The sequence below is a fragment of the Xyrauchen texanus genome, chromosome 23 (genome assembly GCF_025860055.1).
Source record: "Xyrauchen texanus isolate HMW12.3.18 chromosome 23, RBS_HiC_50CHRs, whole genome shotgun sequence".
Lineage (NCBI taxonomy): Eukaryota > Metazoa > Chordata > Actinopteri > Cypriniformes > Catostomidae > Xyrauchen > Xyrauchen texanus.
The window spans coordinates 36,943,294-36,968,488 of NC_068298.1; the positions used below are offsets into that span (position 1 = coordinate 36,943,294).

Below are 25,195 nucleotides of genomic sequence, written 5' to 3' on the forward strand. Positions count from 1 at the left end.
TTTAATCAACAGCATTTTGTCAAATAATAATGTATATCACAGAATACAATTATAAGTTGTCCTTCGTTTATTTAAAAAAAAAAACAATGGAAGTGAATGGGGCCAGTCAGTAAACTTTCAAATACAGTTTCAAAAGTATAGCCATAATACATAAACATTATAAGTGTTAAAGGGATAGTTCACCCAAAAATGAAAATTCTCTCACCATTTTTTCACCCTCACGCCATCTCAGAAAGAAAGCGACTTTCATTCTTCAGCAGAACACAAAGATTTTAGAAGAATATTTCAGCTCTGTAGGTCCTCACAATGCAAGTGAATGGTGATCAGAACTTTATAGCTCCAAAAATCACATAATGGATTCATAAAAGTAATCCATACGACTCCAGAGGTTAAATCCATATCTTCTGAAGTGAAATAGATCAAAAGTTACGTAATTTTTTACTCTAAATTTCCACTTTCGTGTGGTGCCTGTTTAGTTTACGGTCACATCTGAAAGTTAAAGTGGAGATTTAGAGTTTATGAAGACATGGATTTAAACACTGGAGTCTTATGGATTACTTTTATGTTTCCTTTATGTGATTACAATGGCATCTGTAGCTGAAAACTTTAAAGGTGCACTCAGTAAACATTTCTTTGTGTTATCTTGGACTTACAGTGACACCTAGTGGTGTGGATGCAGCATAATTAAAAATCAATAGTTTTCAGTTACAGATGCCATTGTAGAAATTCACTATTCACTATCAGTCATGATTAATTTAATCCAAGAGTGAAAGTGTCCAATAACAATTACTGAGATTAAGTGAGTAGTATTCAGCTGGTCAAGTGATTCTAAAATGGCAGCCCCCACGAGGGGACCCTATCCATGTAGAATAAAACAGCTTTTATAAGGTTACTGATATGACTAGAGTCCTCATCTCATGTGAGTGCTCATGATTTTATATATAAGCTAGTCTAGAATTAATTTCTTTAGGAGAAAAACTTTTTTAATGTGGAAAAAATACTGAGTGCACCTTTAAGAATGACTTGAAAATAAAGCCATCTCAGACTGAAAAAAATTAAAATAACGAAGTATCTGATTATTACTTATCATCTTTGAGGTTGAGCTTCCATGCAATTTAATCACTTTCAAAAAAGCTTGTAAATGTAGTTGGTTATGTAATTGAAACCTTAAAATATTTCACCTTACTACCTTATACCGCCGCTATAGTAAAAGTGTTTATATGTCATATGATAGCATTGTGTGAGGAATAAAGTGAAAAGTGTTGATGAACTAAAATTCCATTTTACTTGCCGTTGAAGCGCCTCAAGTGTTAATTTCACCAGGAAGCTGCCGTGGTATGCACAACGAGACACATACAAATCATTTAGGAAACATGTAGGTATAGTAACGTGATTCCGTAAGACCAGAATATGCCAGAGCACATGCTCTAAACACTAGGCCACAGTTCTAACAGGACTCTCTATATATTTGTGTTGCTTTAAATACATATGTAATCACCTGTTTACCAACTACAATCGGAGATCTCTTATATGATGCATGCATCCTCCTCTCTACCTCTTCTCCATCTTTCTCTGTCCTTACTTACATTCCTTTCCTCCCAATCTGTCCATCTCTCTCTTTTTCCACCCGTGATTCTTGAGGAAGGAAGGACTGGAGGGAGGTATGGGAGAGGTCAGTAACTCTTCTGCATGAACTCATTTGAGATGGGAGGGTCAGTGTGATGCCTGGCACTGCCGTGTGTCTCAACCGGTTGGACGCAGCTATGATAACTATGCCAGCTGTTGTTTCACAGTGTGGAATGACTGACTGTCTCCATCAGAAACCAGATGCCATTGAGCTGCCAAACATGTGGCGATAATATGGAAATACATTATGAAGGTTGATTGACGACATAAAGGAAACATAAAAGTAATCCATAAAACTCTAGTGGTTAAATCCATGTCTTCAGAAGTAATTTGATAAGTGTATGTGAGAAACAGAACAATAAAAGTTTAACTTTCAGATGTTAAAGTGAATGTGGAGATTTAGAGTAAAAAAATATTTAAATATTGATCTGTTTCTCACCCACACTTATTTTGATTCTGAAGACATAGATTTAACCACTGGACTCATTTGGATTACTTCCATTTCCTTTATGTTATTTTTGGAGCTACAAAGGTCTGATCACCATTTATTGTAAATCTTCATTTGTGTTCTGCTGAAGGAAGAAGGTCATACACATTTGGGATGGTATGAGGTTGAGGAAATGATGAGAGAATTTTCATTTTTGGGTGTACTTTCCCTTTAAAATGTTGGATAGGAGGATCTGAAATGTGATGCCTGTATTGTATCGATTTGAAATTCCATTTGTTGATTGGTTGGTCTCTATTTTTATAAAAGGAGTACCTTTTGGTACAAGCCCAGTCTTAAGATATCGCCATCTTGTTTGAATTATTATGAGTTGTCCATCACTTGAATTCACAAGGTCTGGGTACTAATCCTTTTAATTATTCATTTAAAATAATGTTAATCATCATAGGACCACATCATCTGTATATGCGATTTGATTTACTTCCCACTATCCAGTTCCAATGTCCAGTCAAAACCAACCACTTTATTATATACAATATGACACCGTTATTTACAACAACAACAAAAATGATACCTTTGGTCTTTCTCCCCTTAAGGAAACACAGTATATTAGTGTTAATACAAACAATATAATGAAAAGGCAACAGATCAAATATTAGTTCTGTGGAGACCACGCTCCTGTGTAAACAGTGTAAAAATGGACAAAATGCTGATCTGAGTTGGGTCATAAAGAGTGTTTGAATTCCATTCAGTGCTCATCTCCAGCTGGGTCCACACCTGGATGTGTTCAAACGTTTAAGTGTTTTCTGATTTTTCAGTCCATTTTGCTGTTTTTTGGATACATATGGATGTTTAGGAGTCTATATATCAGGTGTATGGAGTGGTAGTCTGTGTGCGTGTTTATCTGACTGAGGGGGAGGTCAGTAGATGAGCAGGCTTGCTGGGGATTGGTGGTTTGACACATGGAGAAGGTCCTTTGGCATTTGTTGTGTTGAAGGTCTTCCTGAGATTAGCCACACGACTGCCATGTGACAGACTGTTATCCTTGTCTTTCTCCACTCCTTTAGATAGAGAGAGAGAGAGAGAGAGAGAGAGAGAGAGAGAGAGAGAGAGAGAGAGAGAGAGAGAGAGAGAGAGATGGTATCATTAGACTTAGAAACAAAAAACATACACTTTCCAAAACCTTGCAAGCTGCATTGCTGTTTACTGTGTACACAGGCAGCTACCTTATAAGACAACATCCTACATAAAACAGATTTGTATTAGTGACTGATTTGGAATGTCCTTCATAGGCAGCATCTTTTTCATACAAGTTGCGATCCTCAACTCACAATTGATTTCAAAAGAGTTTGAAGTGACAGTGCTTTCAAATCCTCCTGAGAAGTTCATACTTAGTTGCGAGGTTGGAGATCATAAATACAATGCAATGTGCAAACAAGAATGAAACTGTTTTGCAATTTAATCTTTCTTCCTCTCTTTTGCACTTATTGGCAAAGCTTTTTTAGCACCCATGCAACAAAATGAAGGTCAACACCATGCATTAGGTGAATTTGATGATTTATACCCAGTATCTATTTTATAATTCTCATGGTACATCCACAAATAATGATGGGAAATGTAGTTTTTTGCTCAAGCCGGTCACTCCATAAACCAGCTAAATTATACTTATTTTGAGACAAACGTTATCGATATTGTTCATTAATAATACAAAAATGTCAAAATTCACAAGAAAAATTTGAATTATTACCAAGAACAATTTGCTTCCACCATGATTCTTATAGCAACACGTCCCTGATTTGGAAAGTTAGCATGTAGCTAAGCTAACAATGTGATAATCTAGAAAGCATTAAAATACACAGTACATTCAAATATTTGGTAAAATAGTAATTTCTTTAGGAACAGTCCACCATAATTAGATTGAATTATACTTCAATCATTTTCAGTATTTCAAAAATCATAAGTACATTTATAATAAAAACAATTTTGCATCACTGAGTTTGTCGCAATGTGCCAGTGGTTCTCAAATTGAGGGGTATGTCCTCCAAATCTCGTTCACTTTCACATATTTAAATTTGCTGTGGTGAAAACACTCAAGAACCAATGAAGTTTATATACTTCTGTACCCAACTCCTCATTATATGGTGCGTTTATGTAAACAAAAGACATTCTTGCATGTGCACCAAATTATATTTTTGGGGGGCGTGACCAAAAAAAGGATGTGATTTTGACAAAGAATTTGGTTAAAAGAAGGTATCTTAAGGCCCGAGTATACGTTTTTCCACACTGTGGGTCATCTCGCACATGGTTGAGCTCTTAGCCTTTCAAAGTATACTCGTTTGAACACGAGCAAATACAAACATGTGCGACACATGCACACTAAGAATGCTTTGTGATACTCTTAAAGTACAAACAAGGACAGTCCGCATGATGAGAAAATCTGGGCCTCACGCAGAGTCCACTCAGACTGCATTGAGAGCTAAATTTGTATCACGCATACCATGCGTGCATACCACCAATGCGGACGACAAGTAAACAGTATTTTGGCATTTAGAAGGCAACATTTACCTTGTTGCCTACCTTTTGGAAACACCATGTCTGGAGCATGCATATGATAATTTCAAATACTGCCTACAAAGGCAGCTCACTAGGTTTTGGAACAGAGCAATTATGACCTCACGAGAGCTCAGGACTAAGGAAATAATCAAGGTGAATTTTGTGATTACGAGACTTTGACTGTCTGTAAATCACTGCTGACTTTAAAAAGCTGTTAGACCCCTGACACAAGCCCGTCGGGGATTATAATACATCCACAGCTGTCTTCCCCCACCATCTCTCTCTCTCCATCCTCCCTTCCACCCACTCAAGGCAGGTCTAGAGGTCACAGGATGGAGAGGCAAGGAGAGAGAGAGCCGGCAGAAGAAAAAAGTGAGAGGAAGAAAGTAGAGGACGGAGAGAGTACAAATAACATGAGTGAGGTAGAGGGTAAAGGCTACGGGAGCGATGACTCAATTTGAATGTGTTAAACGGGGTGAGACAGGTGGCCAAGGAATAGGTGAAGGGGTGGTTGAGGTAGAAGGGGGCAGAAAAGAGAGGGAGGACAGTTGTGGGGAATGCGGTTTACTTCAGAGACAGATGCTGTGGAAACTCAGAGGACAGGCCAGGGAAGAACTGTATTTTTAGACTCTCCCTGAGGGGTAAAAACCAAACCCCTCTTTTAATCTTTTCCTGTGAGACCGACTCTCTGCCGTCTCTTTTTCTTCTTCCACAGTGACACTGTGGTCTTCACTGTGCCCTCTGCTCACAGTATTTTCCCACATATCCACCTAACTCAAAACTCTCTCAAAGCATCTACACTGCAAGCGAGCGATACAAAAAGCTATATCACTCATTGCAATCAACGCAGCGTAGACTTGCGCTCACTGTGTCTAAACAGGCACTATGCAAAAGTGAGATGTGATAAATCCTATCTTTTGCAATCTAATTGGCCATTCACACTTACAGGGCTTTGCAATGTCAAAGCGACTGAAAGTAATTTATTTACAATGACAATTGGTGATTTGAGGCGACATGAGCGACAGCGACCACAGTTCATTTGAGTAAAAATCCCATACATGTTCTCCATCGGTTACTTATTTTTTATCTATGACTTAAAAACATTTTAAGACAGACCTACCATGAACTCTAAGTTTGTTAATCGATTTTACATGATTCTATTGAAGCCATCAGTCTGTGTTATTTAAAAAAATAAAATAAATTTATGGTGGAATTTGTGATGATCCTGCAGAGAAAGATCCACCAATCAGAGAATGCAGCAAACTAAGCACGCCAAACAAGATCAGCAGTGACCGCCAGAGTCGAGTCGGTCTCCCTATGTCCTCAAACGACTTAAAATGAATTATCTGTATACTTATATTGAACTTTAAATGGATAGCATTTTTTCTCTCGTTTTTAACATTCGCAGTGCTTCATGGGATTGTAGTTCATTCCCTCATGAAAGACGCTAAGTACATAGTCTTGTATTTTTGCCTTTTTGTCTGATTTTCAAATAAATGTTTTGCTTCAAAAAGTTTGTACTGTTGTGATTCAAATCAGAGCTGGTTGGTTTGGTTCATGATTTAGGATTATATGAAATCCCTATGGGAAAAATACTTCTGGAACAAAGACGGCTGGAGGTGGGCCAACATTGTTGCGCTCTATAGCAACACGGCTCTTCAGCCGTGATGTCAGTTTGTTGGCAAATCCAGAAAGCTAATTCACCATGGGTTCCCTCAGGAATTTCCTATGGGTTTTTAGAATTGAGATTTTTGAATTATGGGTAAAATAAGATTATTAAAATTAAAATTATTTAGAGACTTTCACGTTTTGTCCTAGAACATAAATTACACACAGCCATCCCTCAAATATGAATTTAGGAGCTGTTGTGTCTTTATAAAAATGCATGTTGCTAACACATCGCTAAGTAAGGACTACAACTGTCATCCATTTTATAAAATCCGTAGCTCACATACTCATGGTAGTTGTAGTTCTTAATTAGCATTGTGTTTGCAACATGCATTTTTTAAAAGCTTTGAGGTATGAATATGTGTAATTTATGTTCTAGAACAAAAGCTGAAAGTCTCTTCATGTAATTATAAGCACAGGCCTTATTTTACTAATCAATCTAAACCTGTCATTAAAAAAAAACATAGGAAATCCAGAAGGTAAAATTTAGCGCCTGGTTAGGATAGAGTGCCTGCTGCGTGACGCCACAAATATAGATAATTCCATTTCCAATCCATTCTCGACAGCTTCGTTGATTGTAATGGGAGGAATCTAGTTTTGTCACGTTGCTCACTCTCAGTATTGACGGGGTCTCTCCCTCGCTTTCTTTTTGTCTCAGTAGTTCAGCTGCAGTTCCTGTTGATGTTTCTCTGGCCATTCCCAGCTGCCGTGACCCCCTGACTGCGTTATGCTGTCGCCATGGAAACGTGGGATCAGCTTTGAAGGCAAATTCCCGCTCCAGCGCACACATGCACGCACACACTTACCACACACATCCAGTATATATGACCCATACTAAAAAACAACATGTAGTTGCTTCAACATAAATAAATAAACGTGACGACAAAAACAATACCTTCCACAGACACGATAAAATCCACTTAGGTACGTTTAATATGTTTTAATCCTACAAGCTCTTCTGTTTGTTATTCCTAAAAAAAGTTTGGTTATAATGGTTTGTGTTCGTCTGTGTGCAATTCAGCATTTTAGTTACAAAAACAAACCAGCGCAAAGTTTCCTGTATTTGAATAGCACAATATTGAATTTGTCATGAATGGTAAACAAAGGAATCAGTGGTGCAGTGTTTGTTGTGTCCTGTAGGAGGCGCACGCAACATTTATCTGCCCTGTGTTGTTTGTGTTAATTACACTAGAAGTCCAGCAGATGGCGCTCGCTGTTAATCTACGTTTACAAAAAATGAACGTCCTTCTAAATTTTAGTTTTAAAAAACTGTTTACAGTTCTATTATTTGTATACATTTAATTAACAATTTCTTAGAAAAGCCCTTAGTATAAAAAGTGCTCTATAAATGAAATTCATATGATTGTTTTTATTATATTTAATAAAAATTGTTAATTTTGTTATTTTCTTTTTCACTGCTTAGTTTAGCCTTTTTCTGTGTTATTGAATGAATATCCCTGATTCAAATTCTTCAGTTCTCATATCTACAGTCTTACCTTTGTCTGGTGTGTCCAGTGGGTGTGTCTTGTCATTGATTGACAGCTGCTCTTTCATTGATCTGTGTAATGTCAGCTCTTTCAGTCTGTCTGCTATTGTTGTATCTTTGTTGCTCAGATGTGATCTGTACAAGCCTGTGTCCTCCTTGGTGCCACCTGCGTCATAATCCTCTGTTTGGCAACTGGTGTCGTCAGCAGACTGATCAGAACCGCTGTCCTTAGACTCATTTGAGACTGTTCCGGAATCACTGCGTTCCTTTGGTTTCTGTGGCAGATTGGATAAAACTAATTTGTAAACATTTACAAATTCTCATAAAAACTCAGAGACTGAAAAGTATGTAAGAGAAAATGTGTTGAGCATTTGTGTGTGTTTACCCTCTGGCATCGTGGCACTGATGCCATCTGATACCGTTTAATTCTCTGCCCAGGCTCTAAACCATCTGCTCAGGGGAGCCAGACAAGTCCAACTACACATACCCATTCATATTATAGCTACAGTTATTAATGTCAAACACACAATCAAACACGTTGACTCTCACATCTACGTGCTTTGACATGAATGCCTGTGTGACACACACACACACACACACACACACACACACACACACACACACACACACACACACACACACCTTGAGCAGTAGCTGGATCCCTGGTTCTGTGCTGGTTGTTTGTGCTCTATTGGGTTTGTTCAGATTGCTCTTTACAGGTTCTGGTTTTGCTCTATGAAGAAAAAGAACACAATTAGCATTCTGTGGTTTTAATAAGATTGATAAATTGAGTTCTGTCTATTGATTTGAATGATTTCAAATTGTTTGTCGTAAAGAGCATTTAACCTGCTCATATTCACCGTTGGATGTAATCTGATTACGAAGTAATTATATGACATTTAATGACATGTTTAGTCCAAAGGTAGTGTAACGTATTACAATTTAAATTCTTGTAATCAGATTACAGTTACTGACTTTTAATCAAGTTAATTACTTTTAAGTACATTACTGGGTTACACATATTTCTAAAATAATATTATTTATGTAGAATACATTTAAAAATATGAATTTATATGTTCATATGCATGTCTGTGTTTCTGTGACAGCGACAACAAACAAGTTGAAAATATGGACATTATTTAGAATTTTGTTAAGCAGAAAATCCCCAAACTCTTCTTTCTAAATAGTTTTAGAAAGTAACTTCAAAGTGAGGTAATTAGTAATGCGATTACTTTCCCCATAGAGTAACCAGTAAAGTCATCTGATAACAATTTGAGAGAAGTAATGATGATGTAATTGTGATAATGAATTGCAACTGGTCGATCCCAATAGTGATTACAGTGCAATAAAGTGTATCAGTTGAGTTCAGGAAGTTATAATCTCATTAAATGTTTCCATAGTCTAATTAATTATTAACATTAACTTATACACCATTTAAGACAGACCTACATTGAGCTCCAAAGGTTAATAATTGACACTATATGCTTCTGTTGAAGCCATTAGTCTATGTTATTTCAACTAATTAAAACAAATAGCATGTTTAACAGCTGAATTCCTGGTGAACAACTACACTACCCATGATCCTGAAGAGAGATCCACCAATCAGAGAATTGAAGCAGTTGAGTCGGTCTTCCTACACTCTCAAACTACTTATATCTGGATATTTTGCAATAAAATGGTTTATATACTTACACTTATATGTATATAAACCATTTCCAATATGAAAAATACTACTAAGTTTAGTATTTGTGGTTTTGGTCAAAGTTTCCTTCAAAAATCAAAGTTTGTAATCTTGATTCACCTCAGCACTGGTAGGTTTGGTTTACTTGTAGACATTATTGAGATATGATGTGTTTTATACCTGTTGATGTTGTTAACGTTGGACACGGTTTGGTCCCTCAGCTCTGACAGGATGAGTTTTGAAGATTTGAGCTCGTCTGATTCTCCGATAATACCCACATGCACGTCGCCATCTCTTCCCAACAACCAGCTCACACTTTTACAAGGACCTGAGGTAAAACAGGTAGGCCAAGCATGAAGTCAAAAGCAACAAAATAGGCTAAGCAAAAAAGAAACAAAGGCAAACAAAGTACTCTTGACCCCTATGCTTTTATAATAATAATAATTATTATTATTATTTTACATAGTTTGGGTTATTAATAGTGGGATTTTTTTACAGTTAAACTACATGCAAAGCAAAAATGTGTTCTGAAACGATCTGTCCTCAAATAACTTTAGAAGTTGTAGTGTTTTCTCTACCAACAGATGGCGCTGTGACATCGACTGAAATTAATCCTGCTAAGGCTGTTTTTCCAGTCAAACGTAGAAGTGGTTAGTATCATCCAGTGTATAAATGTCAATGCCAGCATTAATCAGGCGCGCGCGCACGCGCACACACACAAAACTGACTCATTCATCCTCATCATTATTTCAGTGTGATTTAAACTTCTCAAATGATATAAAACGTTTGAAGGTATATGAAATGAAATGTGATCAACTAATGTGTTTATGTAAGAGACACACAAAAAGGATCCTTGTGAATTACAGAGGGACTGGAGTTCATTAAAGATAAATAATGTAAAAGAACGTCATAATACCCAGAATAGGCCTATAAAATGTAAACAATTTCTGAATAAATGTGAAATGGAACAAAAGCGAGGGAAGATCTTTTCTTTTCTTGCATGCACGAAAGGGAACGTAAGGGAAAACCCAACACCTCTGAGGTAGAAAGTGTTACGCAAAGAACCGGTTCTCCAGGTCGGCAGGGCAGGTCTCTTCATCCAAGAGCGAGTTAGATCAGGTGGCTTACAACAAGGAAATTAGAGATGGTTTCTGTTGAAAAGCCCAGATATTGTTTATAAAAATAGATATTACAAGATAAAAAACTAGTGCACGTAATGCAGTGTTTTGTCACGCTAGTGTACTTGTGTATCTGTGTATCTGTGTATCTGCTTGTTGCTTAGGTCACCAGCTTCACCCGCTAATGACACTCAACACACACGCATATGTACTTGAGTGTCTATTTGAAAGGTGATGTAAGGGCATGATTTATGTCATTTCTTGATTTGTCTGTTTCTCAGAACACTATGGTCCCACTTGGGTGGACTTAAGTGGTTCAGAACAGACCGTCCAGAGCTTCTGTCAAACAATCAGGCCGGAGAGATTAGAGCTGCACCCCATCAACGACCAGTTACCAGATACACTTAAAAACAATTCTCACAAAACCTGTCAAGAAAATTCAAAAGACACAAATAAGAAATAGTATTTTGGATATGAAAAAAAGGAAGCCTATTTTTAGGCCCTTTAATATTTGTTTTTACATTGTGATTATTTTCATGACAGTTGTGCACATTTTACCCCCAATTGTAATTACAGCAATATAAAAAAAACAAAAAAGGGCCTTTGTTATATTATTACCGCCACATGAAAAATCTGATGCATTATTTAAATTGTAAAATATTGTACATCATAGTAGTACTGCCTTTCATTTTCCTTTAAAAATAAATATTTTAATAAAAAAAAATACTAGTACAACAGTATCTTTTTTTATGTGCTTCATAGAGTACAAATGTTGGGTAATAAAATGTGCTTAAATATCCTGAAAATAATGTCCCTGTGGCGAGCGGCGTCTGGGCAGAGCGAGGCCGGGAAGATAAGTGGTAAATGAGTTCCACCTGTGTGCCACACCGGTCTCCTGATCCAGTGAGGGGCAGTGGGAGTATTTAAGGAGAGGAGACAGCAGCAGATGGGGAGAGAGAGAGACACATGGACCAGTGTGTCTGTGCGAAACGTGACTGTGGGGAAACAGTGCATTTGGTTTTGTCTTTTAAGTTGTATAATAAATGTTTACGTGTTTGTCAAGCCGGTCCCAGCTTCCTCCTTCCCATGCATTCCTTGAACGTCGTTACAGTCACAATGCAAAAACAAATCAGAATGGTCCAAAATGTAGCCTTAATTTTCTTTACGTGAAATTATAAAACTTTGAATTAAATAGGACCAGGACGTTTTCATGAGAATCACTCCTGATCACTTGGCAGGGAAGCCAGAAACTTTCTTTTTGGCAGTGTTGCATCAAGTGTATGAGTAGATGGTATACAGTGGGTACGGAAAGTATTCAGACCCCCTTAAATTTTTCACTCTTTGTTATATTGCAGCCATTTGCTAAAATCATTTAAGTTCATTTTTTTTCCTCATTATTGTACACACAGCACCCCATATTGACAGAAAAACACAGAATTGTTAACATTTTTGCACATTTATTAAAAAAGAAAAACTGAACCATCACAACCCTTTGTTGAGTATTTAGTAGAAGCACCCTTTTGATCTAATACAGCCATGAGTCTTTTTGGGAAAGATGCAACAAGTTTTTCACATCTGGATTTGGGTATCCTCTGCCATTCCTCCTTGCAGATCCTCTCCAGTTCTGTCAGGTTGGATGGTAAACGTGGGTGGACAGCCATTTTCAGGTCTCTCCAGAGATGCTCAATTGGGTTTAAGTCAGGGCTCTGGCTGGGCCATTCAAGAACAGTCACGGAGTTGTTGTGAAGCCACTCCTTCGTTATTTTAGCGGTGTGCTTAGGGTCATTGTCTTGTTGGAAGGTGAACCTTCGGCCCAGTCTGAGGTCCAGAGCACTCTGGAGAAGGTTTTCGATCCAGGATAGCCCTGTACTTGGCCGCATTCATCTTTCCCTCGATTGCAACCAGTCGTCCTGTCCCTGCAGCTGAAAAACACCCCCACAGCATGATGCTGCCACCACCATGCTTCACTGTTGAGACTGTATTGGACAGGTGATGAGCAGTGCCTGGTTTTCTCCACACATACCGCTTAGAATTAAGGCCAAAAGTTCTATCTTGGTCTCATCAGACCAGAGAATCTTATTTATCACCATCTTGGAGTCCTTCAGGTGTTTTTTAGCAAACTCCATGCAGGCTTTCGTGTGTCTTGCACTGAGGAGAGGCTTCCGTCGGGCCACTCTGCCATAAAGCCCCGACTGGTGGATGGCTGCAGTGATGGTTGACTTACTACAACTTTCTCCCATCTCCTGACTGCATCTCTGGAGCTCAGCCACAGTGATCTTTGGGTTCTTCTTTACCTCTCTCACCAAGGCTCTTCTCCCCCAATAGCTCAGTTTGGCCGGACGGCCAGCCCTAGGAAGGGTTCTGGTCATCCCAAACGTCTTCCATTTAAGGATTATGGAGGACACTGTGCTCTTATGAACCTTAAGGGCAGCAGAAATTTTTTTGTAACCTTGGCCAGATTTGTGCCTTGCCACAATTCTGTCTCTGAGCTCTTCAGGCAGTTCCTTTGACCTCATGATTCTCATTTGCTCTGACATGCACTGTGAGCTGTAAGGTCTTATATAGACAGGTGTGTGGCTTTCCTAATCAAGTCCAATCAGTATAATCAAACACAGCTGGACTCAATTGAAGGTGTAGAACCATCTCAAGGATGATCAGAAGAAATGGACAGCACCTGAGTTAAATATATGAGTGTCACAGAAACGGGTCTGAATACTTAGGACCATGTGATATTTCAGTTTTTCTTTTTTAATAAATGTGAAAAAATGTCAACAATTCTGTGTTTTTCTGTCAATATGGGGTGCTGTGTGTACAATAATGAGGAAAAAAAAATGAACTTAATTGATTTTAGCAAATGGCTGCAATACAACAAAGAGTGAAAAATGTAAGGGGGTCTGAATACTTTCCGTACCCACTGTATATTAACATTATTTATTAGGTATAACGCATTACTTATTCAAAATAAATGCCCTGATCTTTGACATCACATCCTGCTCATATTTGTTGTGGAAATAATCTCAAATTCAAATAATTCTGCATGCTTAAAAGTTTTGGGTAAATCACTATTTGTCCTTCATTTAATCTCATTGCAAGGCTAAATAAATCGAATGCATATTTATTAAATTTTTTTCATTGGACAACAAAAGAGTATCGGGTACAAAGTTCTGGTAATGCTTCTTAGTTTTGTGTGTCTGTGTACTGAATTGACCACTGCCAATAGAAACTTCAGCAGTATTTATCTAGACTACCCCTGCCTCTAATGTTCACCTAATAGTGACGCAGAACCAACACATCAGCTGAGACAACTGAAACTGGCCCCATAATGCAGATATTGATGTGAACTGTGAACTTTATGGGTTGTATGTCTGCAGGCAGAGTAAAGACAGAGACCTGATTGTGTGCATGTCAAACTACACTAAACTCAATTAGGATTACACCGTATGACTTTGAAACGACGCACCTCTTTGCGGCCAGTTTTGCAATAGTTAAAAAACCCATTTTCAACATCACAAAAGGCCCTGTGACGTGTGACGCTATTGTTAGGAACTTTAAAAAGAATATTTACATCCCAGAGCAAGTGCTGCCATGAAGATAGAAATGTTGTCTGGTCGGATTCCATCATTAACATGTGAAATGTTTTTAACCGGCCTGGGAACTGAGTTCAATTCATCTCACAGATGTTATGAGCATGTTGTTCTTTATGTTAACATTAAACATCTAACAGTGAACAATAATATTTGACAGCATTTATTAATCTTGGTTAATTGGAATTTATAAATATGCCATTGTTCATTTTTGTTGTATTAACTAATGTTAACAAACATTTTAAATGTAAAAAAAAAAATATTTATTAGCATATGCTGAAATAAATTTTGAAGGAATGTTCTACGTTCTAACATACACTAATATTCGTGGCATAATTTTTATTACCACCAAAACAATAGTACGACCTGCCCCTCTTTTATTATTTTATTATTATATATCACTTACAATGAAAGTCAATGGGGGCCAGTCCATAAACAATTAAGTACTCACTTTTTCAAAAGTATAGTCACAATAAGTAAACATCACACATTTTTACATGATTTTAGGGTGACAAAATCACTTACTAACCTTATATGTGACAAAGTTACACAAATAAAGTTATAACCTATACAATTATTGGAAATTGATATCTTAATTTGTTAAGTTCGGGGAACATATCTCAAATATCTAGTTTCTTTGAACTTATTCATCTTAAAAATCTATAGACTTTCTATTTGAAGTGTTAATAACTCAACCGATTGAGTATAATTTTGAGGTTATGGGGATTACCCTTAATCCCTTGCACTTGAATTATTTAATTATGAAGTTAATGGGGCATTTAAATAGTTAATAAAATGTATAGCGGTTTTAGATCTTTTGTAGTATTATTTATTTTGTTTTGTTGTAAATAGTTGTTTTGGATGAGATCACCTGTCATGATTCACTGCTGTGTGGCCTTGTGTTTATCCTCTGCCTTCTGTTTTCCCTGGACTACACTTCCCAAAATGCACTGCTGTTCCCAATTGTTCTCACCTGTGTTCCATTCCCTCATTAGTCCTTGTGCATATAATGCCCTGATTTCTGTTCAGTCTTTGTCAGTTGTTGTGTTTTCTCAGTTTCATGTACCAGTTCCTATCGTGGTTGTAATGGTTGTTTTATTTCCTAGTTTTGCCTTGTTTTTGTACTTTGATTTATTTATTATTAAACTTCACGCTGCACCTAGACCTGCTTTCATGCTTCCTTCAAATGTTACAGAACAACTGACCAAGACTGAACAGAAATCAGGGCAATATATACACAAGGACTAGTGAGGCAATGGAACACAGTGAGAACAGTTGGCAACAGCTGACAGAGATGAGGGCAGTGCATTTTGGGAAGTGTAGTCCAGGGAAGACTGTGAATCATGACATCACCATTAGGGTGATCTGTGTCCCCTTTGATCAAGTTGAACCCTGTTAACTTGGTCTCAGTTCCCCATCTGCAACTGAAGTACAGCTATATATGCATTTCAGTGGAGAATTGTTTATTTCATGATTTACCTAGAATCAGTTGTAATATCCTTTATTTGAGCGGCCCAATTGTATGACCTAAATTTGAGTCAATAACTTAAATGGTTAAATTAATTCTATATGAACACCAAGTTAATTGAACTTAATTACACAAGTTTTAGAAACACTATTACTCAATTCAATTGAGGGATGAGATTACTTAATCAGTTAAGTAGTCAATTTATTAACTTATTTTGGATTGCAAAGTAGTTATATTGCATATACTTTACACACATTAGGTTAACTTCCATTCCCTTCTATTGTAAGTGCCTTACTGTAACTGCAATTGTTTTTTTTTTGTCAACCAATATTTACCAAGATTAATCAATGCAGTAAATGTATTATTGTTAGTTCCTGTTCCCTATTGCCTCAACTAATGCAAACACATACAATCTTATTGTAAAGTGTTACTTTTTCCCACATTGCACTGTTACACAAAAGTTCTCTCAATCTATTCCTCGTGCTGTCATTTTTATTACTTCGAAACCACCTTTGTTTTAGTTTTTCTCTCTCTATTTTTGCATCTGTTCTGCTTTAGAACATCCCGGGGACATTCCATTACCAAGCAGAGATTCAGGCAAGCACATACTCTGGCACTGAATCTTAAGAAAGCCCAAAATAATCTTTACAGGAATTTACGGCAGCTGGGTCCCTCCAGCATTATTTTGTAGAGAGTGATGGTGTCCAGTCAAACAAGATTCAACAACAGATACCTCAGATGCTATGTGGAGATCTGCCACTTTGTGATTTGCATCTGAATATAGTGTGACATTGTTTAGCTTGCATTGTGTTAAGCAGCAAGTCAAGGTTAGTGTTGAATGGCTGGAATTTGGCTACAGCTTTGGACCCGCAGCTGTAGGATGTCTTTGCGGTGATGATATGTGACCCTTTTCCTTTTTCAGGTCACTTAATTTCCTTTGGCCACAAAACTATGTGCCAACATGAATTTGATGTTATATCATCTTGCTTCAAGGTAGTGATTTCCTCTTACGTCACCGAGGGTGGGTTAACATGTGTTAAAAGAGTTATTTGAGTTTCTTATTTCCATAACTTGCTGCTTTTTATATTGTTTGCAATATTGCATAAGCAGAGAATTAATCAAAATAATATTCTTTATCAAACTACAATTTGCCTCATTCACACACACACACAGGGGCAAAATCAAAAGATGCATCAAGCTGTATTTTATCACAAAACCTGCATCTTGTTCACTAATCACCCGCGGTCTGGTTTACTGAGGTGCTATCTGTTCTGATACAGAAAAGGTCCTATTTAATTAAAAGTTTTATAATTTCACATAAAGAAAAGTAAGGCTACATTTAGGACCATTCTGATTTTTTTTTTTGCATTGTGTCTGTAACAAAGGTGACGCTGCACCATTCATATTAAAATTAGGCAAAGTCAATGACTTTTCAGAGCAAACACACCTTTTTATGTAAATGCATAACCCCTTTAGTTAACTGGGTGTGAAACAATGCAGACCACATGTGCAAATAAACAAAGCTACAGTAAAACTCCTTCATGTGGTAACATGTAATGGGAGCCAGCTGGTAGGTAGCTGACACTAGGGGCTGTAGCCTTTTGTCTCCTTGTTAGTGTGCCCGCCTCCCATACCTGAGACCCCGATTTGAATCCAGTCAAGTAGGACCGGTTACAGTGGTGCCGTGACCCGGATCAAGGAGCTCAGCCATTGCAGAACAGCTATGACTGAGACTAAGGGATTGCAGAACTGAGGGTGTGTATGTGTAATTACGGTCTTTTATAAACTGCAGACGTGGTCCACCAAAGACAGTGGTGTCTGTGATTCCTTTGTGGCTTGAGACGAGGTCTGCTACAAACATAAATTAACTGGTTTGATTTGAAGTCAAACATATTATTTAACATGTCTGAATCAACTTGACAATATTAGATTAGACCAACAGGACTAACTGTAAGAGTTTGACCAACAGGACTAACTGTAAAAGTTAGATCAATATGAAATACTTCTTTAAGGTGACAATTGCAGTTTACCACCTTTTACAGTATTTCAGTGTTCACATTTAATACTTAGTGAATTTTACCCTCAATTTCTGGGATTGACAACCGTATTTATTAACAGGTGAGACTCTTAAGAGTATTTCACCCAATATTATCATTATTTCATAATTTACTCACCCTTATGCCGTCTCATATTCGAATAACTTTCTACCACAGATCACCAACAAAGATATTTCACTGGAGTTATGATGTCTGACTGTCCATACATTGCAAGTGAAATTTGAAGCTTCAAAAAGGACATAACTGAATAAATTATGAAAGAATTATCATTTTTGTGTAAATATTCCTTTACAATTTCCTATACATAAAACAGCAGACAGGAGCAAACTGAATGTCCGTAATGGCTCTCTCTAACTTGTGGTAGCCTTTGGCAATGCGTGTGAACAGTAACAGCTGATGATAAGTATAAAGACTTTGTAGTGAGTCTTTAAGGATTTCATTTTTATTTTAAATGGGTTAACATTTTGGACAACTCTTGCAGTTTTCAACCACTGATATGTGGTTAAAAACTCCCCAGTTCAGTTTTTTTTTTTTCCAATTCCATTTTTTTGTTTTCTCACCCAGACACTTAACTGAAGTTTGGTACCACTTTTTTCTGGCAATCTCAGAAAGTTTGAAATCCCTAATATTATTGCTTGAAGCCCAGGAATAACCCATGGAGAGTGCACTTACAAACGACAGTATTATGACTAACAACTAGTTGTCGACTACAGTTTCGTTCAAACAGCACACATCAACTGAACTCGTTCTCGAAATCTGATTGTGCCCCCTGAAAATTTCATGCAGTCATTTTGGTTATAGTATGCAGTTACTCTCTTTCACAGCTGAACTTGTGTATGAACAGAACTATATTTAGCACTCTAAAACACGACTGATAACAATATTCTGATGTTGAACTAGAATCTGAATTCAAAAGCCTTGCCAAATCTGAACACATGATTCAACAAAACCATTGAAAGCCCAAATGACAGATGTTACAATGAAATGCATCCACAGAAACAAGAGTTCTATTTACATCATTAACGAGACACATTTTGGAATGAATGCACTTCAATAATGATGTCACAAACAAAAAGCGTGTGGAATTAAAAACAAACACCTTGCCCTGAATCACATGCAATCCTATCATAGGAACACAAAAGCATACTTTTGCTGTTCTGTAAATAGTCATTGTCTGCTGCTGATGGCCACAAAATGACAGACGTGGCAGTTTTTCTGTTATTTTTTAGAAAGGGTGTGAATTCATACCGTTCTTTTTCTGGGGCTTTTCTTTCTTCATTCCTTCCTTGCCCTCCTTCTCTTCCCGCTCATTCCAGCGCCTGACTTGTTCCTCTCTCATTTTGAAGAAGAGAATTTTTTTCTGTTCATCATTCAGGGCCTCAAGTACATCTGGGTCGATGTACATGTCAGCCAGTATTTGCTGCAACATACTGATGTGTGTGTTTGTGCGCAAGTGTGCGAGACCTTTGGGTGCTGAGACACAAAACACTCTAAAGGGTCCAGCTCTTTTTTTTGGAGTTCTTATTGTCCTCTCCTCAAACAAAAACTCCCTTTATCTTCCAGAGATTGGCATTTTAGATTCTTTTGTTGAGACGATTGCGCTTGTCCCACACTCTGGCCATATGATTCCAGTCTGAAAGAAAGAGAGAGATGGTAGGAGGTGAAAAAAGGAAAGATCATTACAGCATCTGTTACAGCAATTTTGTTCAGCAGCTCTTTATGGTCGACTCATTAAAATCATGTATCAGCCTATTTAAAAAAAAAAAACTAAAGATTCCCTCTTGAATTTCTAAATTCTGGTCATGGCAGAGGACAGTTTTATTGCTCAGAGGCTGCTCTGTCATATCGCAGGAGACTTCAGGTCAAAGTGTGCTGGTACGTCTTGCGCATAGTGCTGGTGATACAAATTTAGTCATCGGCAAGTATGTACAGACGGTCCACGTGCTACCTAGTTTCTCTAGACACCTGGGCAATCCGTGTCTTTGCACGTTGTTGCCATCAAACGTGTCCGCACTGTCTAGCGGTTTAAAAAAAGAAAGAAAAGTATACTACTTTGAAAGGCTAAGCGATTAAACGTGATCAAGAAGGAACAACATGCGACAAAGACCACATCTACAGTAGTCCGTTTACATTGGCATACGGTTTTTAATGTCATCGCTTTCCAAATTACTGTATACTGTTAAAGAGAGCATTTCCGAAAGTCTCCAGGTGCATTTCAAAAACATACTTCTGCACCATTCTGCACTAATTTGTAGTTTAAAAAATGTGAGTAGTAGGTCCACACTAAGAATGCAACAGAAATAAGTGTGCTACCAGTGATACACCTGAAATAACAGATGCGGAGTTCGGAATAGCATACTACCCATACTACTCTTACTACTTCTAGCAGATGGTAAATGGTCTGCACTTATATGGTGCCTTTTTTTAACCTTAGAGGTTACCAAAGCATTTTACACTGTGTCCCATTCACCCACCAATGTCTATGCAGAAATAGTAAGAGTTGTGTGATATTATGCCATTCCGAACACGGCCAGAGTGTAGAATGATGGACACTACATGCACTCAATGGTTGCGACTTGTGCTACATAGTGGATGAGCTAGAGTTATCTGGTCATGATGCTGGCCTGTCAAAATAATGGTGAATGTAACAACTAGCGAAGCTTCTCTGAAGACCGCACCTTACAAATGTGAGTTGAATGCTTTATTATCACCCCATGCTGTGTAAAAAGTGTTAAACCAAGTTTGGCTAATGTGCTAATGTTAGCGGCAACACATTGCAAGCATTTGAAACGTAATTTACACCATCTGTTAAACGGCGAACACTTCTGTGCAGTAAGTTTTTTTAGTATGCCATTTGGGACTATTGTGAATTGTGTATAGTGTTTGGGACACGGATTTAATTTTTTTGGTGGAGGAAAACACAGTTTTAGTGTGGAGGAGAGGCGTAAACATAGAAAAAATAAATGTATTTTCAAATGAAAATTGATTTTAGAATGCATTTGCATGCATGTTCTTTCACCGATTATGCTTAATAAGCCACTACGTGTGTGGTCATGTAAAGGCATTAAACGGCATTCCATTATTGATGTAAAAGACAACATATTCCACCAAAATAACGAGGGTCATAGATTTAATGAGAGCCATTATTACATGCATATGAAAAATTGAGAAAATATAGACACGCAGATGGGTCCAATAACTGGGAAAATGTATCAGCCCACTTAAAACAGCATGAAAGGTAAATTTAGCACATTACAAACATGGATCAATGACACAATCTGTTAGAAAGACTTAGGACAAATAAAGCTAATGATCAGGTAAACCAAAACCTTTTGTTCTTGAAGTTAAGCACTGGAAAGAGGTCTGAAAAGATTCATTGCAATTATAAGCTTTTTGTCAGAATGCAACCTGGCCTTCAGTGGCCACTCAGACAAGTTGTTTGAACATAGAAATTATTGGGGCAAGTTGAATGAATGGCCCAGTTTGACTGGAGGAGGATTAAAGCAGAAAACATAAGTGACACCTACCTCAGCAAGAATATTCAAAATGAAATAATTTGCCTAACAGCAAAGAGTACAACTGATGCCATCACACAGAGAGCCAAATACTCAGTGATAATGGATTGCACTCCAGATATGTCACCAGAAACACCTTGCAGTGATGCTGAGAGTTGTTGATTGTGAAACTTCAAAAAGTCATCTTTAACTAAGAGCACTTTGTTGGCTTTCATAAAGTGCTTGATATAACAGGAAAAGGATTGTTTGAATCCCCTTTACGTTACTTGGATACTCTTGGTTTGGATATTTCCAAATGCCGTGGTCAATCATATGACAATGGCAGTAATATGATTGGCAAGAAGGTGTTCAAAAGAGAGTACTGGAACTGAACAATAAGGCATTGTGTATGCTCTGTGGACCAGTCAGATTGTGTTTTGCATGTAACATGTTGTTAAACATAATTATGTACTTCTTTTTAGAAATTGGACACAACCGGGGGAAATCACTTTGTAGCAGCAAGCATCACAATAGAGAAAGGAAGCTCAGGGAAAATGTCTGCAATTGAAGAGGGACCCATTCCTGTGCTTTGCCTAGGGCCACCAAATCACTAAATCCACCCCTGCAGATCAATATGGGTAAATTTTTGCCCATTATGCCGATTTAATATTGCATGTAAATACCTTTACTGGTATTCTTACCAGCTTATCCAACCTTTATTTATCGGTCTGCCAATATTATCGACCGGTATTAGCCGATATTAACTGACGGTTGTTCTGCAAACAGTGCAGCGTTAAGCGTGTCTTCGCAGTAAGTTGCCAACTAGTTTGTGAAATAATTACTGGAAAGTTAATAAACAATGACCCAATCATTTTCCCTTTTCAATATAACTAATATAACGTTAAACCTGTCCCTGACAACCATGTAACTCATGTTGATCACATCTGTTTGCTATGTTAGCCAGCTATAGAGTGTCAGTGAAGTCAGTAATGTAGAAGATTGAAAGGCAAGCAGACCATCTTTTTGCAGCTCAGCAGACAACGGTGTGGTGGTGGACTGTGTCTGTTGAGTGTTGATTTCACACTACGTTGTTACCTAGTTGATGAGATGCAATGCTGGAAAGTAAATAAACAACATCCATCTTTTTTGCTCTCCGTGACAATGAGATTATAGCTAACTAGCTAACCACGTAGCTACATTCAAACCTTGTCAGATGAGTGCAAGCTAATGTGTAAACATGTATTCACCAAACCGTTTTGTTCAGGATTCGCAGTTTGTTACCCCTTTCAACCGAACAATTCCAGTCATTGCATTTACTAAATGTAATATTTAAAAGTCTGGTTTTCCACCCTTGAAAGTTTCCCCTGAACTTGTATAGCTGATTACATTTTGTAAGTACGATTTTTGGGAGTAGTCAGCATATTGTTATGCTTGTACGGTAAATGCGCTCAGTGTGGTTGTCCAAAGTATGCCATAGCATTTATGGGGACGAACCTTACTATTACGTGGTTCCTTACACTAGGGGCAGAGCCAGCAGTTTTTCACAGGGGATCAGTCTGTGGTGGCACAGACATTTTCAGGCAGCATTTTCATATTGTCAGACAGGAGGTGGGGTGGGGGGATGGTGGTTGTTGGTGTAGAAAGCGGGGGCACGTGGATACAAAAACGGAGGGAGTGGATAGAGTGACACCTGGGACGGAGAGATGTGGCGACCTTGGTGTGTGCACATGTTAAATTTCCTGTGTGTTGCGGTTGTACAGAGATGGTTCCACCTCTAAAAAACTAAATTGTGCCCAAGATAATAAATTAACAAAATGGCAATTGTGAGTGGGGTGGCCAGCCTTGGTTCTGATGTGAAATGTCCTACTAAGTGGTGCTAAAAGATAGTTACATTTCCTCCCAAACAGATGAGGTTTTTAAGGTTAATGCTCTATCGATTTTTAAACAATGTACCTTCCTACCCTAAACCTTCAGCCTAAACGAAAATGTTTGTGGTGCTTCTATGACAATTTTGGCTTGTGCAATCCAAAGTGTCGTGCAAAATTCTTAAGCAAAAGCCTGCGGTTATAGTATGTACTTTTACTCCATTTAACCTCATTGATGTCAGGACAAAAAAACTGAGATATTGCAGCGAACTCATTTGTTCTATCTTGGCTATGGGGGTTTAAGGAGACTACCAGTACTGTTTACTCTGAACAGCTGTGAGCTTTGCTGTTTCAGGGGTTTGAGAGCCGGCCTGCTGTTCATAGGACTCCTTCATTAGTTCTCCGTGTTGACAATACCGTTCTGTTTAATACCAGCGCTCTGTATGTGACTTCCCTGTCTCTGTGCTGCCCCTGTTAACTTAAACTAAATGAGCGTCTCTATTTTCTCACTCATTCACTTTATATAGTCGCATCTCTTTCAATCACACCATCCCTCCATGAGCTTCTCTGTTCTGTTGCTGTTTGTACAGATTTTTCAGTCCTTAACTCTCCCTCTTTTGGCAATGCCAATTAATCCTACTGCAGTATTGTTGCTGCCACATATCAAACAAAGAGCCGTTCTGTACTCAAAACTAATCATTCACCCACTCAAACATGTTTACTCCCCAAACAATTAACAAAGCCATTCAAAACTAAATAACACGCAATAAATTAATAAATAACCGTGCTTCTTAATTAAAGTGAGGAGTTTCAAAAACGCCCAATGCAAGTGTGAACTTGCTCAAGGGGTGTGACCTAATATTTAACATTAAGTCTAGGTGGACCAAAGGTAAAAGTTTAAGGATCTTACATTTAAAAAGCCATATTAATCGACCAATAATCTGAAAATTGGGGGGAACGTGTCCCCCTCAATGTCTAGGATGGATACAGCCATGGCTTACTCATCAAAAACAACACTTTGAGCATGAACTCCAGAAACAACACTGCGATGATGCGCTGATGATGACTTTGAATTTGAATTTTGTCACCCTGCCAGCATTAATATAATTTAGGGATGAACAATAGACACAGCAAGACTGAAACATTCACACAAAGACTCAAAACAAAAGACACTGGAAGTCAGCAAAAGAGTGACCAAACAAGCTTAGCAGGAGTGAAAAAGCTGTTAGAAAGATCAGGAATTCTGAACTCAGCCAAAACAAGCAGTAGAGAGAGATGAGACAGTAGACTGTGACGGAGAGATCACAGTTTAAAAAAAAAAAAAGCTTTAAAATTAGATGTTTAAAATGTCTGCTGCGCGCTGATGAAGTGTGTGCTCGGAATGAGAAAGAAATAAAGAGTAAACCAGTACTTACATTCAGAGCTGGAGAAGTGCGCTGTAAAGTTGAGTAAGTGAAACATAGAGCATGTGTGTCTTTCTCTCGGCTGCTTTAGTATTTGTGTGGGCTGCTGTGACATCATAGCATTCTTTCTCCTGTCCCTCCTTCTCTCTGACTTCCCCACTCAAACTCCCCTTCCTTGTCTCCTCCCTCTCTTTCTCTCTCTCGCTGTTTCAGTGTGCTCTATTGGCATAACAAATACTGCTACTTTTGAATTGCCAAATCAGTAGCAGGTTCGACTGTTCAGATAGGTGGGGGGAAATAACACATAACAAATAGAGACAAATAGTGCATAACTATTGAAGCAGGAACCTGTCATTTAATAAAAATAAAGAAAAGTAAACAAAAGGTCAATCTGATTTTAAAATCTCATGCAATTGCAAATGTATATAATGTAAATGTGACTGTACATCTTGCAATTTTCATCTTCATTTTGTCTTTATTTACCACAGTTGCGACTAGGCGATTTCTTGCCATTTTGACTTTGTTTCTCTCACTTGCAAGTTTATATCTCACAATTTTGAATGTATTTCTTGCGATTTCCACTTTATGATGATAGAAAGTCACAATTCTGTGATATTTCTTGCAATTGCAACTTTATAGCACTAGCGACTTTATCCATTGCAATTATTACTATTTCTAGCAATTTTGAATTTATTTCTTGCAATTTATAAAGATATGTAGATGGCCCGATTTTAAGAGAGCTAGCAT

The 25,195-nt window shown here is 37.8% G+C and overlaps 1 protein-coding gene across 1 annotated transcript; it reads right to left on the minus strand.

Moving 5' to 3' along the window:
• Positions 1-66: 66 nt before the first annotated feature.
• On the minus strand, positions 67-24,587 carry LOC127662982 (SH2 domain-containing protein 4A-like). Its single transcript, XM_052154341.1, has 6 exons — positions 24,461-24,587; positions 18,935-19,319; positions 9,640-9,787; positions 8,421-8,511; positions 7,789-8,053; positions 67-3,132 (listed from the first exon to the last, which is right to left on the minus strand). Exons 2-6 carry the CDS (start codon positions 19,113-19,115, stop codon positions 2,972-2,974), a joined length of 846 nt encoding a protein of 281 aa, XP_052010301.1. The 5' UTR covers positions 19,116-19,319; positions 24,461-24,587; the 3' UTR covers positions 67-2,971.
• Positions 24,588-25,195: the final 608 nt, after the last annotated feature.